The sequence below is a fragment of the Pholcus phalangioides genome, unplaced genomic scaffold, assembly GCF_987345545.1.
Source record: "Pholcus phalangioides strain wild (caught in Gottingen) unplaced genomic scaffold, Ppha-v1.0 ptg000001l_1, whole genome shotgun sequence".
NCBI lineage: Eukaryota > Metazoa > Arthropoda > Arachnida > Araneae > Pholcidae > Pholcus > Pholcus phalangioides.
Window position 1 is genome coordinate 293358 of NW_028301594.1, and position 16122 is coordinate 309479.

General features: G+C 32.5%; 1 protein-coding gene across 1 annotated transcript in view; it reads right to left on the minus strand.

The window, feature by feature from the left end:
- LOC149089612 (transient receptor potential cation channel subfamily M member-like 2) overlaps positions 1-16122 on the minus strand; it is a 68814-nt gene that overhangs the window by 24633 nt on the left and 28059 nt on the right. Inside the window, exons 15-20 of the mRNA XM_089234427.1 lie at positions 15554-15668; positions 14029-14172; positions 13088-13312; positions 10646-10820; positions 6506-6577; positions 934-1042 (exon numbers count right to left, since the gene is read on the minus strand). Coding sequence (XP_089090553.1) covers positions 934-1042; positions 6506-6577; positions 10646-10820; positions 13088-13312; positions 14029-14172; positions 15554-15668 — 840 coding nt within the window. The remainder of the gene's footprint in view (positions 1-933; positions 1043-6505; positions 6578-10645; positions 10821-13087; positions 13313-14028; positions 14173-15553; positions 15669-16122) is intronic.

Here is a 16122-nt window from a genome sequence, read left to right on the forward strand (position 1 = left end):
GTGGATGGGTGAAAAAGAAACAAAATAAAGGTAGAACAAATACCATTACTCCCCAACCCGTTCCCAACATTCTTTCCCTCTTCCCCAGATTCTTTCAGGAGAAGGTAAAGGTGGATGGGTGAAAAAGAAACAAAATAAAGGTAGAACAAATACCATTACTCCCCAACCCGTTCCCAACATGAGATTATGAAAAATGAGAGTGATAATTATATAGCATCAAGTTATGCAGAGCAAAAAAAAAAAATTTTGGATAGCCCATGGGATACATACAGGGCATGTTTCTTATAAGTTCGAGCCATGGGCAAATATGAATTTTTGGGGGGGCCTCTTATAGATATTGTTCTTTGAGACAGAAACGTTGGGAGGAGCTCATACCTATAATACAAAAGGAAGCCTATTCAGGGCTCCTGCAAGAAACAGGCCCTGGATACACATAAGAAATTTTCTGGAAAAAAAATCAACATTATTAGACAAATAAAATTTAATTTATGTAATAGTAATTGATTAATAAAAATTACAATCAAAACAACTATTCACAGTCACTAAAAATATATGCTCAAAATATATATAATTCATTGGAGGCCATGATGTCTATGGAACTATAGCTAATAAATGGTTAAAAAAAAGATGGGAAAAGTGTCATTTTCATGACTAATGGGAATGTCCAATTTGTTTTGGAGATTCAAGAAAAAAAATAGAATTTCTAAAATTATGGAAGATTAAGGTATATTAAAATACCATGAAAATTGTTTTGTAAAGAATTTTCAAATGTATAAAAAAATAATTTTTCTGTATGGCCAAATTAACTATATTCCAGGATTCTGAGGGTTAATAGAAAACATGAAATCAATAAATTTTATGTTATTCTATAAATGAAGAAAATGAATACCATTTGGAAAAAAATATACATCAATAAAATATGACACATTTTACCTGAACATCGCAAAAAGTAGAGTAACCAAAACCATTTTTAACAGAGCAAAATACTGAATAGCAATCAGAAGAGGCAAAAACCCTGTTGTTGGGCATGAATAATCCACATCTGCACAAGAACAGATATTATCAAATTATTATATAACATTATCAAAACAACTGTTTTGAACACAATAGGTATATAACATGATGAAAAACTTACTTTTTTGTATTTTACATTTTATTTTTAAACATTAATTCATTACAATAATTAAAACAAAATTTTAATTATAATTAGCATTTTTTAATTTTTCAACATGAGTCTAGAACAGTGGTTCTCAACCTTTTTTTGTCCATGGCCCCCTTTCAACCATTTCTCATCCCCCCCCCCCCCCGTTTTCCCATTAGAAGATAGTTATTCAAAAATTGTCTGAAGTGTAAATATTTTTGAATTTAATTTCACTAATTTTTAATTAATTAAAATAACGAAAAAGCAAAATGAACAGAATACAGTAAAAAAAATAGAATACATTATTTTTAATCAATGTAAACTCTGGGCTTGAAGACGGTACAATGTCATCAAGTTATTGTACTGGATGAAATTTGTATTATTTCCAAATTAGTTTTTTTGTGTGTAAATGATTATGGTTTCATTGAGAAATGTCAGTTGTAGCTTCTAAAATACGCCTACTTAGAATGATAAAACGGCAAAAAGTGGTAGCAAGCAGTTTTGTTAATTTTATTTTCTTCATGCGGATAAAAGTAGTAATGAGGGAGTGACCACACAAATGAATCGCAATTGAAAAGTTCAACCTTTCACATAGTTTTCAACAATAATACATGTACCAAGGATATAGGTTCATGTTGTAGTCCTGCTATGAATTTAAAAAAATGAACTAAAATACTTGTGGAAAAATTTTTAAATATTTGTTTGAACCATTTCATTCCAGAGAAATCATGTACGCAGTGACAAAACTATTCATGTGAACATAATAATGATTCATTATCAGGATTTTAAGCCCATCGGAAAATATAATTAATCAGATTCTCAAATAAGAAAATTATCAGTTTGTTGACTTCAATTTCAAAACGGTGAAAATCTGATTTTTCGTTGGCTTTTTGGTTCATAATGTGGCCGCTCTCTCACAGGCGAACGAAGCAACGTGTGAGTTGGCTTCAACACAACACAATATTTCACATAACAGTCCGCACTATATTTAATATACAGGGCGCAAAGGTAATGGGGCATATGACATTTTACAGGCGAACCATTGGTCCTAGAGGCATACTTCCAGTTGGAAAAAGTATCCGAATAATGTGCAGTACACAGATATTCGATTCATATTGCCAGGGGTTGCATAATTATCAAAATAAAAATGTTAACTTTTTATATGGACACCCTGTGCCCCAAAACCCAGTTGGAAAGTTATTTCCTTGTCTCCAACAAAAAAATTCAACATTTTTAAGTACAATATTCCCTGAGATATTCGAAGAAAGTTGGAGGAAAAAAACAGTATTAGATGTGGGGAAACCATTTTACTCGCATTTAACGCTGTTTTTTTCCCACTCGAGGATAATAAAATAAATCAATAAATTTGATAAACAAAAAAAAAAAATCTAAAGGGTACCGCAATATAAATAATATAGAAAAAAGGGCTCCGCCATAGAAATTATACACTGAAAAAGGCTCAGCGAGTCAGAGCAGCAGTTCTCAACCTTTTCTAAGACTAACGGCTCGCCAGTAAAGTGCCATACGCCCTGTTACCCATGCAGCCTGCATATACACTTAAAAAATAGTTTGAGACAAAATACAGTCGAGTCCCGTTATAACGGGAAAAAATATCGTTTTAACGAAAAATTTTCTAATCCCCTGGATAAGGAACAACATAAAAATCTGGAATTCCTTTGTAACGAAATTTTGTTATTACGCAGTGATTTCTCCTGTCTCTTGGAGTTCATTATAATATGGTTTGACTGTATTTCCCCCTTTTTACTTTTATAAATTTTGGAAGGAAACAAAAGGAAGAAAGGGTGGGGAGAAAAAAAAGAAAAATGGCCAAGAGGGGCTCGGTTGTGCGTAAATGCCCCAAAATTCCACTTGTGCGCAAGGGAATTCGCCGCTCACTCTCCGTTTTATGACAAAATTTTACATTTATGAGACGTTTGACAACGGCCACGATTAATCTCTATATATATAGTAGCTTTCAATACTAAAATATTTCATTTATACGAAGCACAATTTCAATTATTTGACATTTTCATTTTGATTCGAACTCCAAATCTTTGACATTTAGATATCATTTCCAAATATGAAATCCACACGGTTTTTGTAGATTGTAAAAACACATCGCTGAATTGGTTTTACATGCGTATTATCAACACTAAAAACCATAAATTTTAGGTTGACAGATACAAAGAGACGCATTGAGCCGGTTGGACATTTCAAAGGGAAGACTTAAGTGAGAATTTATTGCACTTTTCTGAGAAATCAGCAGACACAGTGAGTCTCAAATAAACGGATTTAAATTGCTTTATATGTGTGTGTGTGTGTGTGTGGTCATACGCCCTTTTAGAAAATTTTTTCTAATGTCCACAATATTCTTCTTGCAAGATAGGAAAATTGCATTAAAATTATTTTGGATGTTGCAGGCCAGCAGCAGGCTTAAGTAGTAGGGCAGTTAATAGGAAGCATTACAGTATTGATTAAAAAAAATTTAAAGATGTGGTGTCAATCTTAGAGGAAGTCTCAATACATTATCTGCTTGGATTTCTTATAAAAACCAATCAGCAAACCAAATGACGTTAAGACCGTCTTAAATATGTTTAAAATTACATTTTCCTGTTAAATTGAAAGGAATGGCATATGAACACTTGCGTTTGAAACAACGGTAATTTTATGCAATTACAGTTTCTTAAGTTATACCGCAATGTAGTTTCAAATAATTAAATTTCGCGGGTATTTTTTCTCATGTATGATTTGGTCTCTTGGAGTTCGTTATAACTGGATTCGACTTTATTTCTTTTCATCAGAGGCAATGGATTGCCCCCCCCCCCCATCAAAATTCATTAAAGAAAAACCACAGAGCCATCATTCTTTATTCGATTTTTATAAATATATTCCCACTCAGTGCCTGCTGAAGATAGCTATGTGCTAAACTAGACGGCTATCCGTCTGTAATTGCATGAAAACGATGGGTGTTTTTTTTTTACAAGCTTTCATTTTTCATCTACTTCTTGGATTACATTTACTACCAGCACTCAAAAGAATGTCAATGAATAGTCAACAAATTTTTGCCTGCTTACTTTATGGTAGCCCTCTTTGAATGAAAAGTCTTGGAACACACACAATTTTCTGACTTAACAGTTACTCCATTTTGCTTAAACCTCTTATAGTTTTGTGGTTCATTTTTATCTAAGCTACTGATTACCTGCATTCAATTTGCTAAGCAGAATAGAGCTGCTTATTCAAAATATGCATGATAGGGGCATCACAGAGTTAGGTTTTAGACTTCAGAAACTATAAATCAGTATTAAAACAGTAAAAAACTCATTTTAAATGTTGTCAAATAGTTTTTTTAACCTGATAAGATATGCTAAATAAAAAAAAAACATTTACTGTTATGTAGATTAAAGGGTTTTACATTCGGAATTATAATAATATTATAAAATTTTATTCCATGTAAAATTTCTCACACAGTGAGTGAGTGAGAGAGTGTGTGTGTGTGTATGTGTTAATACACTGATTAAACTTATTTATTTTCATCTAAAAACTTCTTACAGCTCAGGGTGTATATATTCACAGAGTTTTAAAAAGTATTTTCAACCAAAGCAGAGCCGACTGGACTTGATGTACCCAAAGCATTTGTTTTGCACATGTAACATTAAGTACAGCTTCAATTGGAAAACCATTGCATTATAAATGCTAGTAAATATACCATATCATAGTGCAGAAGTAAGAATAAACTAAGTTTGACTAAGGATAAGTTGCGGGAGTTGCTTAAGCTTCATGTGCAAGCCAGAATTGTCAAATTAAATGATATTTTAGTTCTATAATTTAGTATTTTGATCGCTAGATATGTTTAAATGTTATGCACAATAAGAGTATTTCAGTGATCATCTAGATAATTTAATAATAACAGAAATCACCATTACATATGTGATGTAATAAACCTTTTTTAAACACTTATCTGTTGTAAAAAGAGTACAGATCAGATGGTTTATATCAATGCACATATATATAAGCAGTTGAAGAAATTTTGGAAGGTCAAGAATCATCTTGAATCAGAAAATGTCAAATCATTCCATGTTTATGTTATGCTTTATTCAAATTGTATATTTTATAAGAAAAAACCATATATATATATAGTTTTGTGCAAAATAATTCTGTAGAGAGCAGGAAATTATTTTAAAATCATATTATTTATTTACTTTTTGTATAACATAGTCACTCTAAACATTACACGCAATGTAATGTATTTTCCAATGGGAATTTTTGTATTGAAAAGCAATATTTGAGGTTTTTGATGCGGCGGTTTAAACCATCAAAAACTGCCAGGTGTCAAAAACCTGCCAACCCTGATCAAAATATCATTCACTTACACTTGCAAAATGTCCAGAATCAGCCCATTCTCACAATACAAATATCCAGAACCAGCCTTGAATATTTCATTCTCACAATACAAATATCTATATTTGTAATTATATCCCTTTGTTTAGAAATTTAACTGTAGATATAGCAAAAATCGAGATTTTAGGAAAATAAAAAAAAATGAATATTGATAGTTTTTTTGGTTCCCATGAATAGAGTTGATAGATAGAATGGCCATGAATAGATACAATCTAGGAGCTTTAAAAGGAATTAGGTTAGTCATTCAAGTTTTTTCATAATATGATATGAAAATATTTTATCTCAAAGATATTCCGTATTTCTCCAATTATGCATTCTGAAATTGCAAGGCACATTCGCTCACAAAATATTTAGAACTATAATTTGAGAGTTTCTGTTCCCCTTCACGTTAATATTATTCTCTGGTCGTTTGACCAAGTGCTTATGAGTGTTACACCCAAAATGCAATGAAATTTTCAGGAACACATACAAGACTGTATTAAAATTTCCAATGAACGTTATCAATAGAATCACTAACATTGGTTATAACTTAAATTTTATTAAAATATAAAAATCAATACTAGTCCTATGTGAAAGTAATTGACATCAAGAAAAGAAACAGTAAGCCCCCCCCCCCAAGTTTAGGGGGGGGGGGGTTCTTTTATATTTGGCTTCTCAGCAAAACTTATAAGCTACTAAAAATTTAAAAGCTAGAATCCAGGAGCCTCCCTGTAATCATGATTCTGCAAAAGGTCTGAATGATAAAGCACCAACAAAGAAACAAAAGCAATCTCTGGGCCACAAGGGGTTAAAAACATTCAGTAATGAAGAAAAATAATTTCTATCTAATTATAATTAATTTTTCTAATTTTTTTAGTGCAAATAGGTAGGGGGGGGGGGTTACATACCAAAATATTGAAAGCTAACGTTTCTGAAAAAAAAGTTGAATGACTTGAAAGAAAATAAAAATATAAATAAAAATATTACACGTTGATGCAACACAGATGGAAAAATTATTCTTCGCATGTTCGTTCCATGAATCACAAGGCAATACTGATGCTATTGCAAGAAAGAAACAAAAAATATTAATTGATGTATGGATTATACTGTAATAACTGTACAGTGGTTAAAGAAAGATAAAAGAGATCAGAAATGTGTTCTTTTCAAAATAAATTATGAAGGTTTTTAACAGCTGGCTGATGCAAACATGTATTTAGGAAAGAAAAAAATTCAACTACCCTTGCAGGGAATTGAACCCACATCTTCTTCTTTCTGGGTGAGTGCATTAGACTACAAAGGTAACAAATATCTCAATCTTTCCTTAGAGCTTGTATACACTGAATGTGACTGTACGTGGACAGTCTGACCTCACTCAGGCGAAAGTGACCAAAAAACTCACCCGGAAAGTGAGAAGATGTAGGTTCGATTCCCCACAAGAGCAGTTGAATTTTCTCTCTTTAATAAATATGTCCTGCATCAGCCGGATGTTAAAACCTTTGTATGGATAGCGGAGAGTGACATCATCCTCAGATAAGTCGCCATCTGGTGGCAGCATAAGCAATTGCAAGCTTTGGCTTAGATCTGACTGTCCATGTACACTGTCCATGTTTCCACTCAGTTCACACAAACTCCAAGGAAGTATTTAGATATTTGTTGCCTTTGTAGTCTAGTGGTCTAGGGCACTCACCCGGAAAGTGAGAGGACGTGAATTTGATTCCCCGCACAAGGGCAGTTGAATTTTCTCTCTTTCCTAAACACATCTTCGCATCAGCCAGCTGTTAAAAAACCTTCGTATCGAGAGCGGAGAGTGACATCATCCTCGGACAATAAATTCTAAAGTAAATAACCAACATCTGAGGGGAGGGAGGGAGGGAGGGAGGGAGATAGAGAGAGAACAGGAGCATTTTGCATATTTTTCTAATGAATTTGAATTAAATTAATTAAAAATAATATCCCACAAGGAAAATCACTTGAGTTGGAAATTAATATTAAAAAAAGGTTGAATTTGAATACCTTTCCAATTTATCTTGGGTTGAACCAGGATAAACTCTCTATACAACAAGAGCCACATATCATTTGTGGTCGATTTTTTTATCATTATAAGTTTCTTTTACATTGTGTTATATATATAAGTTCTTTTTTTTTATATGAAATCTTTTTCTATGGTTGCCATTTCTGTTGTACCCGTGTCAGGAAAGTTTCTGACAAAGACAAACCAGGGGGTGTACCACCTACTGATTCTTAATAACCAATCATCCATACGTAAGAATCGGTTCGTAAGAATCACGTTAAGAATCGAGCTCCGAATGCAACCACGATGTGATTGTTAAAAGTTATTCTTAAGGTCACGTGACGATGGACAGGCCGATAAATTTCCCTTTTGGGGAATATCGCCATTGGCCAATCAGCGCCCAGCTAAAAATTAACAACAGCTTGTTGTTGACAAGATAAGGAGGAAAAGAAATTTTAGAGCGACGCTAGCCTGAAAAAATGGCGGAGATTATTTCAGCAAATGTGAATACGGTTTTGAAGAAATGATAAATACATAATATTTTTTTAATATGTTACAGTAAAAAACAAACATATCCATACTTAATCATCCGATATGATTCGAATCAAAGATTCATCCCACGTTCACTGGGATGGATCGGCACTGGATGGATCCCTGCCACCCTCCATGAAGAGGGGCTATGCTATATATGTTATGGTGAAAGTGATAAAGAGCTGCGGTTATTATATAAATAATCACCGGCCATTTCGGTAAGTTTGATAAATTTTGCTCATATACCGTGAATCTATCACATTTGCAGGTCATTATGCATAATTGTCAAACCATGGTTAATGCGATAAATGAATCATCGTTGTGTTTACATTATGTATGTAAGTGAAGCTAACATTACAAGACTAATAATAATTTTTATAATATGCTTCATGTTTCTTTAAATTAATTGTCATGGCGAAATGAACGTGGTACTGTACATGTATTGCATAGCTGCTTCGTGGCCAAATAAAAATAATATATAGTGATCAGATAATACACCAATATTAAAAATGGTCATCGCTTCTGTAATGTTGGCTTTTTCACGTACACCGAAGTATGTGAAAAAAACAAACGCAGCAGCAGGTTAATAATGATTTTTAATTTATGTACAATTATATTTCGGCCGATTAAAGCTTTATCTCACATATTTTGTGGGCGAAATTCAATTTTCTCTCAAGTTTTAAACTAATAAAAAATTTCAAATCATGTATGATTTGAATTTAATAATTCCATAATATGAGTTATATTAAGTTCCCATAATATGAAAAAAATTGTGTTTACGACTCATCGATCATGATATTTATGGATTGAAAATTTGAGAATTATGCATAATCACTGGTAAATGTGATAAATGTAGCAAAATTTATCAAACTTTATTGAAATAATCCGATATTTTATCACTATTATCAACATATATGTGCTGTATATAGACTCTAACACTGTTTTCAACTCTCCCACACAACCTTCAGATAACTTTTCGATAATTTAAAAAGTCTGACGAATTCCTTATTTTGAAATAAAAATGCATTGTTAATTTTTTTTTCCATTTTTTAAAATATGAATCATAGAAAACTTCTATTAAAGAAAGAATTTAAGTTATCTCGCATAGAAGAAAAAAAATGTTTACTAAGAATCAAGCTAAGAAGTGGGTAGCCTTGGTTCTTAACTCGATTCTTAACTATGGAACAAAAACGATTCTTAGTTAAGAATGTGGTAGCAAAGTTCTCTCTCGATTCTTAACTAAAGATCAAATCCCAGGTATTGAACTCGTGACACCTCTAAATATCCTTAGGCAAGTATCTTATCGATCTGGGCTACTGTGCCTGTCTGTCTGTGTGTGTGTGTGTTTATACTAAAATTAAAGCAAAAATAACTTCTCTACATTAAGTCAGATTTTAATTGATGCCATTTAATTGGGGGGGGGGGGTGGTATAGGGGGACACATAGTTTATTTGAGTTTTTGGATAACTTGAGTTTTCCAAATTTTTCTTGAGTTTATTTGATTTAATGTTAAAGTTATATGTTTAATTCAATTCTTACAAACGTTTATTATAATTCAAAGGTTAAAGATTAAAAATCCCAATTTTTAGGACAAGTAAACAGTTTTTTAGTCACAAATACGACAAGCAAACATGGGCAGTTCGAAAAGGCTACAGCATATGCCTGACTTTGCTTTAACAAATTTCTGAAAAAAACCAAGGTAATAATTCCCTCATCACCAAAGAAAATATAACTGCTGATGAAGACCAAGATGTTGAACAAAGAGTTTCAGGTAAATGTGAGAGGCGGGTAGTCAAGGTTCTACTGTATCATGTCATTAGCTAGTACATATAATACAGTGGATCCAGCTTATAATGTTCCCTAGGGGTGCGGTAGCCCGGTAGATAAGATGCTCGCCTAAAGTACCAAAGGATGTTTAGAGGTGTTGCGAGTTCGATACCCGGTTCGTCCTTGTCAGAAAAATTTCCTGACACAGGGGTACAACAAAAAACGGCAACTTGACCGCAGCAAAAAATTGCTACCGCAGGGAGTGTCCCATCGAGGGGTTAGCGCACCAACCTCTTGATGAGTATAAAAAACAGGCCTGCCATTCAGAGTCTGCAATAAATTGTAGGTCCCGGTCTAATTAGCCCTCGTGTGCAAAAAATTACCAAATGATATATTGTTCCCACTTAGAACGTTTCCCTGCATAGCATGACTTATTTCCGTGGTCCCAACTCTAACTAATACTCATTGAGATTTAATGTTTAAAAAGTTTTCCCCTGCTCAATATGCTTTTCCTCGACAATATTTTAAAAAATGTTATAAGCAGGATCCACTACACTAATCATAAGAACAGAGCTGTGTTAAATTTAAGAAAAATGCTGTGATAGCTTAGAAGTTGCTTGATAATAATGTAGTCCACAGATTGGTTACATTTATTTATATGAGACTGTTTTTCACCTATGACAGGTTTAAAAGTGGATCAACAACAGGTCAGATAGCAAAGATTATTTTGCCATTATAGAGAAAGATAATACTGGCCTTTCCTAACTATACAAACATAACCTTTAAATAACTGTGATGTCTAAAGAATTACAATTTACTTGAAATATCTGCAGTTGGCGTGATGAAGAAAGCTATCCAAGCTCTGTGAAACATTTGCCGTAGAAGTTCAACATTGAAAGGCCAATCCGGATATATGAGTGATTGCAATACAATGCCATTGCTTATTACGATCATAGCAATCAAAATTAAAAAGTTCTTGAAGTCCACAAATATCTGCACAATGCAAATAAAAATTTTCAGTAATAATAATTAAAAAAAAAGAATGCATACGTAAAAAAAATGTGTTGCATATTTTCCTGTTATGGTCATAAACATTGGAATTAGCCTTAGAAGGAGATGTATTACATAATTTTACCCCCTTGAAATTACTTTTTCTGATGAATCGCATTTGAAAAAAAGCAACAACTAAAAATGAAGTGTAAGCCATATTACATATGATACAGTTCTTTCTCTAAAGACCAGACACTTAAAAAAAAAATATTATACAAAAGCTTCTATATCATTAAAGAAAGTTATTCAATATTATGTTGTTTGTTATGAAAATAAAAAATAATTTCCAAAACATTTCTTCCGTTTCCAATTTAACACATTTTTAAATATCACAAAAAAAAAAAAACACAGCCTTTTTTGGTACCTGAATGTTGTATATGAATGTAGAAGTATTTTCATTACTGCAATTCCAAGTAAATAAGTCACACTTTGAAAAATAAGCATTCATATGCTACATTGGGGGGACTAAAAAAAAGGCTGTATTTTTTGTGATATTTAAAAATATGTTAAATTGGAAACAAGTAATGTTTTGAAAATTATTTTTTATTTTCATAACAAACAAGCACAGGAAAAAGTTTTCACACTTTGGCTGATTACACAATGTGGTTTTTTTTGTGTAAATAAATATGTTGCATGTATTTTTCATTAAAAAACTAAAAAACACCAACCTTTGTATAAAACTAAATTTTGTACACCTAACTAACCTTTCAATCCTCAGTCAGTGACAACTCACTCACTGTGAGTTGCGAAAAAACTCCGTTTAAAAAATTGATTGCAGATGGCAGTATTACACAGAAACAAACGTCACGGAAGTTTGTTTGTGTGTATATGCTATACATATACACACATTCCAACATGTACCAATTCGTTAGAGGTTCCTTTGACCTTTGAAGACCGGGCCCACCCCGCTTCCCATCTCAGAGAGATATCATTAGAGGTTCCGCAGAGGAATATGGATGAGGTGCATATCTGGTTTAGTAGTAGTCAGTGACAATTGAAAAATATTTTCCCAACTTATGACAGTCCGAAAGTTTTTTTAAAGCCCTTGCAATATTATTAGCTAATTAAATTACTGTTTATTAAGTCCTCAGGACTATGAAGGCACTTGTATCCAGTTCCACAGGAGCGATGTTACACCAATGTCTGACTGTATTGTTAATGAAACAGTCCTGGAGCGAAGAATTTGTACAATTAACGCTTATTATAATGACCCCGTTACAGTGACCATTCCATTCTAGCAACTGATAGGATAAATCCACAACTGCCACCGCCAACTAGTATATGCATAGTGTATTAAGTTCTCCCCTTCCCTTTCTCACTAATTATATATATCATTATTATTTGTTATAATTGTACCAAATGCTCTGTAAATATCTACTCTATAATGCTGTGTTTGAAAGTATGAGCCAAGTCAGCTTACTGGAAATTTTTTCCTGTTTCTTGTATGATATTTTTTTCTTGAAAAAATAAAATATTGATTGATTGAAAAAAGTTTCAAATCTTTGCATATAATAATTATCTTATATGTTGCTCTTTTCAATATAACGACCTCTAAATATAACATTTGTGTTTGGTGGAATAATAGAGTCGTTATAACAAAAGTTTACTACTACTACTCAAGCGTACACATGCACATCGTACACATTTCTTTACAAATTTCTAATGAATTAGTACATGCCAGAATGTGCATGTCTGTGTTGCGAACCGAACATGAAGTTTGTTTCTGTGTAATGCTTGTTATATGTAGTGCTGCCATCTACCATAAATTTTTCATGAGTGAAGTGTAATGATTGAATAATATTATCATTGTAGGCCTGATGCTTTCTGTGGCGAGACATTTTAACGGGAAGATCAGCTTGCATTTGCGCCTCAAAATTGGAAACCACAGAAAACCAACTTCAGTCAAATACCACTGTGGAGACGGTGGGGTTTGAACCCCGGTCCTGGCGATGCGAGTCCATCATGATGACCACTCAATCCCCACAGTGGCTAACAAACATTGGCTGTATTTTTTAACAATATTAAAACAGGAATACAAGGATAAAGTAAGAATTCATTAGAATCTCTCAAAGTAAAAGAAAGATTTAATAGGCAGCAGCTTTAACTTAACCACAAAAGCTAAAAATTAACCTTCAAAGCTGCTTAATCCATGGGTTTATCACGGTACATACAAGGATAGAAGCAAAGAAGAAAATTAAATAAAATCTCACCAAAATTTTGAGGGATTTTAGCATAGGACCAAGTGTAGTAGAAATGGGCAGATATAAGTAAAGCAGCCGATAATAACAGAACAGCAAGGCTATGCAAAGAATGACTTTGGTCAAATATGGATCCAAAGTGGGATTAAAGAGTCTTGCAAATATGTAGAAGACAGAAAACATCATGCCAAATATGAACTCTAAGACTTTCCAAAATAAACGATTGCGTGAATGCACCTAAGGATATATTAAAGATGGTATCATAATAAAAATTAGAAAATATATATTCAGAATATTTTAATTAATATGTCAATAAGATTATCATGTTAACTAATTATTCCTCTCATTTTTTTTCCCCCTTTTAGAATGTTCTATTAAAGCAGGAGTGTCTAACCCATAGTCATTTTCCAGGAAAAAAAAAAGGATTTTTATAATTTTTGCTTACTAAGAATGGTAAGTAAATGAAATAAAACAATTCAAATAAAGACAAAATGAATCAGCTACCATTTGCATTTTGAGTGCCTCCACAAAACAATTTTTTCCTCCCAATGTGAACCAGAATAGTTTTACACTTTCCAATGCAGCTCAGAATCCAAAACATAAATAAGATAAATCTCTGCATACTTCTGGTCAAGAAAAAATAAATTATTTTGAACCTTTATATGTTAACTGAAACTTCTGCTGGGCTTATTTATAATAGATGATGTAACAAAAATCAAAAATGAAAATAAGCCAAGGATCAACTGGAAAATGTTTCTAAGTTTGTGTATCTTTACTGCTCTGAATTAAAAATTCAATAACACCACATTTCTTATAAAAATAAAAAGGCCACAGCAGGCAAAATGTTCAATGAGATGGCTTTAAAAAAAATACTCAATTATTATTACTTTAAAACAAAAAAAAAAATCTGTTTCTAAAAAAAAAATAAAAAAACAATATTTTTTTTACCTCACCTTGCATGAAGAGACTAAGCAATTCCCATTCTCAACAGTAATACTAGTAGACCAAATGCATGTCAGTACATCATAAAAGAAACTTCCACATGACGGAAACACAACAGCAATGCTGAATATGCTCAAAAACATCATGTAAGCAATCTGAAAATGAAAACTATAAATAAACATGGTCCAGGCATGTGTGAAAAAATAAACTTCAGAGTAACATACATATTCAAGTTATGAAACAAAAAAAAAACTAAAGTTTTGGTCTCATAAGCCAATATCAAAAAAATACTGTATATAAAAAAAAACACTGCAGCTTTGTACATAACAACCATGAATTATTGTGACCATTCAATTATAACTACAGTATGTTGAGCCCCAAGTATTCTTCTATTCGCTTCATATTATTTTTCACCAAATATAACAACCTGCAAAGATTGTTCAATCCAATACTATGTCAGAATTCAGCTCTGCCATGCCCCCTCCCCCATTTTTGCAAGGAAATGAACAAAACATGTATTTAATTAGATATTTGATACCAAAGAAATCTGTATAGAAAAATCTGCGGTTGTAATAGAAATAGACACGATAGGATATTTGATAAATACCTGTGTGTGACTGACCTCATTTTTTGAAGTCTGGTCAAAGAGAATGGGTTAGAAAGGTTTAATGGGGTTTAAAGGTTAATGGTTTAAATGGGTCTATGACATAAGAACATGTTGTAGGTTAGTTTTTTTTTTCAATTTTTTATGGGCATCTTTTTTTCAGCCACCACATTGGGTATTTTGCCTGTTGTGGTCATTTTTGTATCCATAATGTGTTTAACCAATTTTCTTCAGATAAGGGCAGATTATACAGACAAGTGGAAATATGTTGATATTTGATACAGAAAATTAACACTTTCCTGTTAACATTCACTCAACATGGCTGTCTGAAATAAACGTTTGGTCATGGTCGTTTGGACTTGCACACACATGTACATAAGGGCGTACATGAAATTAATAAATATGATTTTATTATTATACTCTAAACGCACAGATGAATTTTCATTATAATTAAAATGAAAAATATAATAATATAACTCTAATAAATACATAAATACATAATTGTATTAAGAAGCTAATTTTTCTTTAAACTTTCAATATTAGGGCCTTCTGTTATAATGTCCATTTTCCCATGGAATTATGACGGACGTTATGACAAGCACTGACTAACATGCAGCACATAATTTTCGTTATAGAATTTTAAAAAAACACTAACATCAAAGTAAAGTTTAATTTACACATAACTTGCAGAATCATTAATTGCGATCTACTACATTTGCATTATTTGGCAATATTTCAATGATTCCCTTTTATTTAAAAAAAGTTACACAAATTTAGCTGACAAGATTTGGTAGAAAAAGTAGGACGAAACCTAGACAGTAGGACAAAAGTAGGACAAGTGGGTGCTCTGATTATGGTAATAAGAAGTAAAAACGTTGAGAATATATAAAACATTTAAAATTAAGTAAAATTACATTTTTTAAAGAACGTACACAATACATCCAGAATTTTGTTACTGGTGCATTCCACATCCACCTAATCATTTGATGCAATGGCAGTGATATGAATCTTTCAGCTGGCGGTTGCACACTTCCAACAATTTTGCTCCTAGAACAAAAAAATTTAAAAATACAATTTATAATTTTGCATTATCCTGACGCATTATCTGAGTGGATTGATTGGTTGTTCATCTCAGCTGTTAAATTTATGATTAGAGACACCATATTTTCTTCTTGTGACACTCTTTCTACCAGTGGCATTCATGATAATTTGTGGCACTCGTACAATCATCTCTAGAATTGATTCAGAAATCAAAGTTCCTACATAAAGTTCAAGATGATCACCCACAGGTTTAAACACTTCAGACACCCTGCCTTCTACTTAACAAATTGATTTCTAAATAAATTTAAAAAATAATTTAAGATTTATATGCAAGCTGTATCTCCAGACCCCAGATAGAGTACTGTACCCTTCATCTTGTACTACCGTCAAACCGAAAGATACCCAGGCCACATCGCCATATGGCAATATCGGCTCATTGTCCACACGGACTGGATACCTC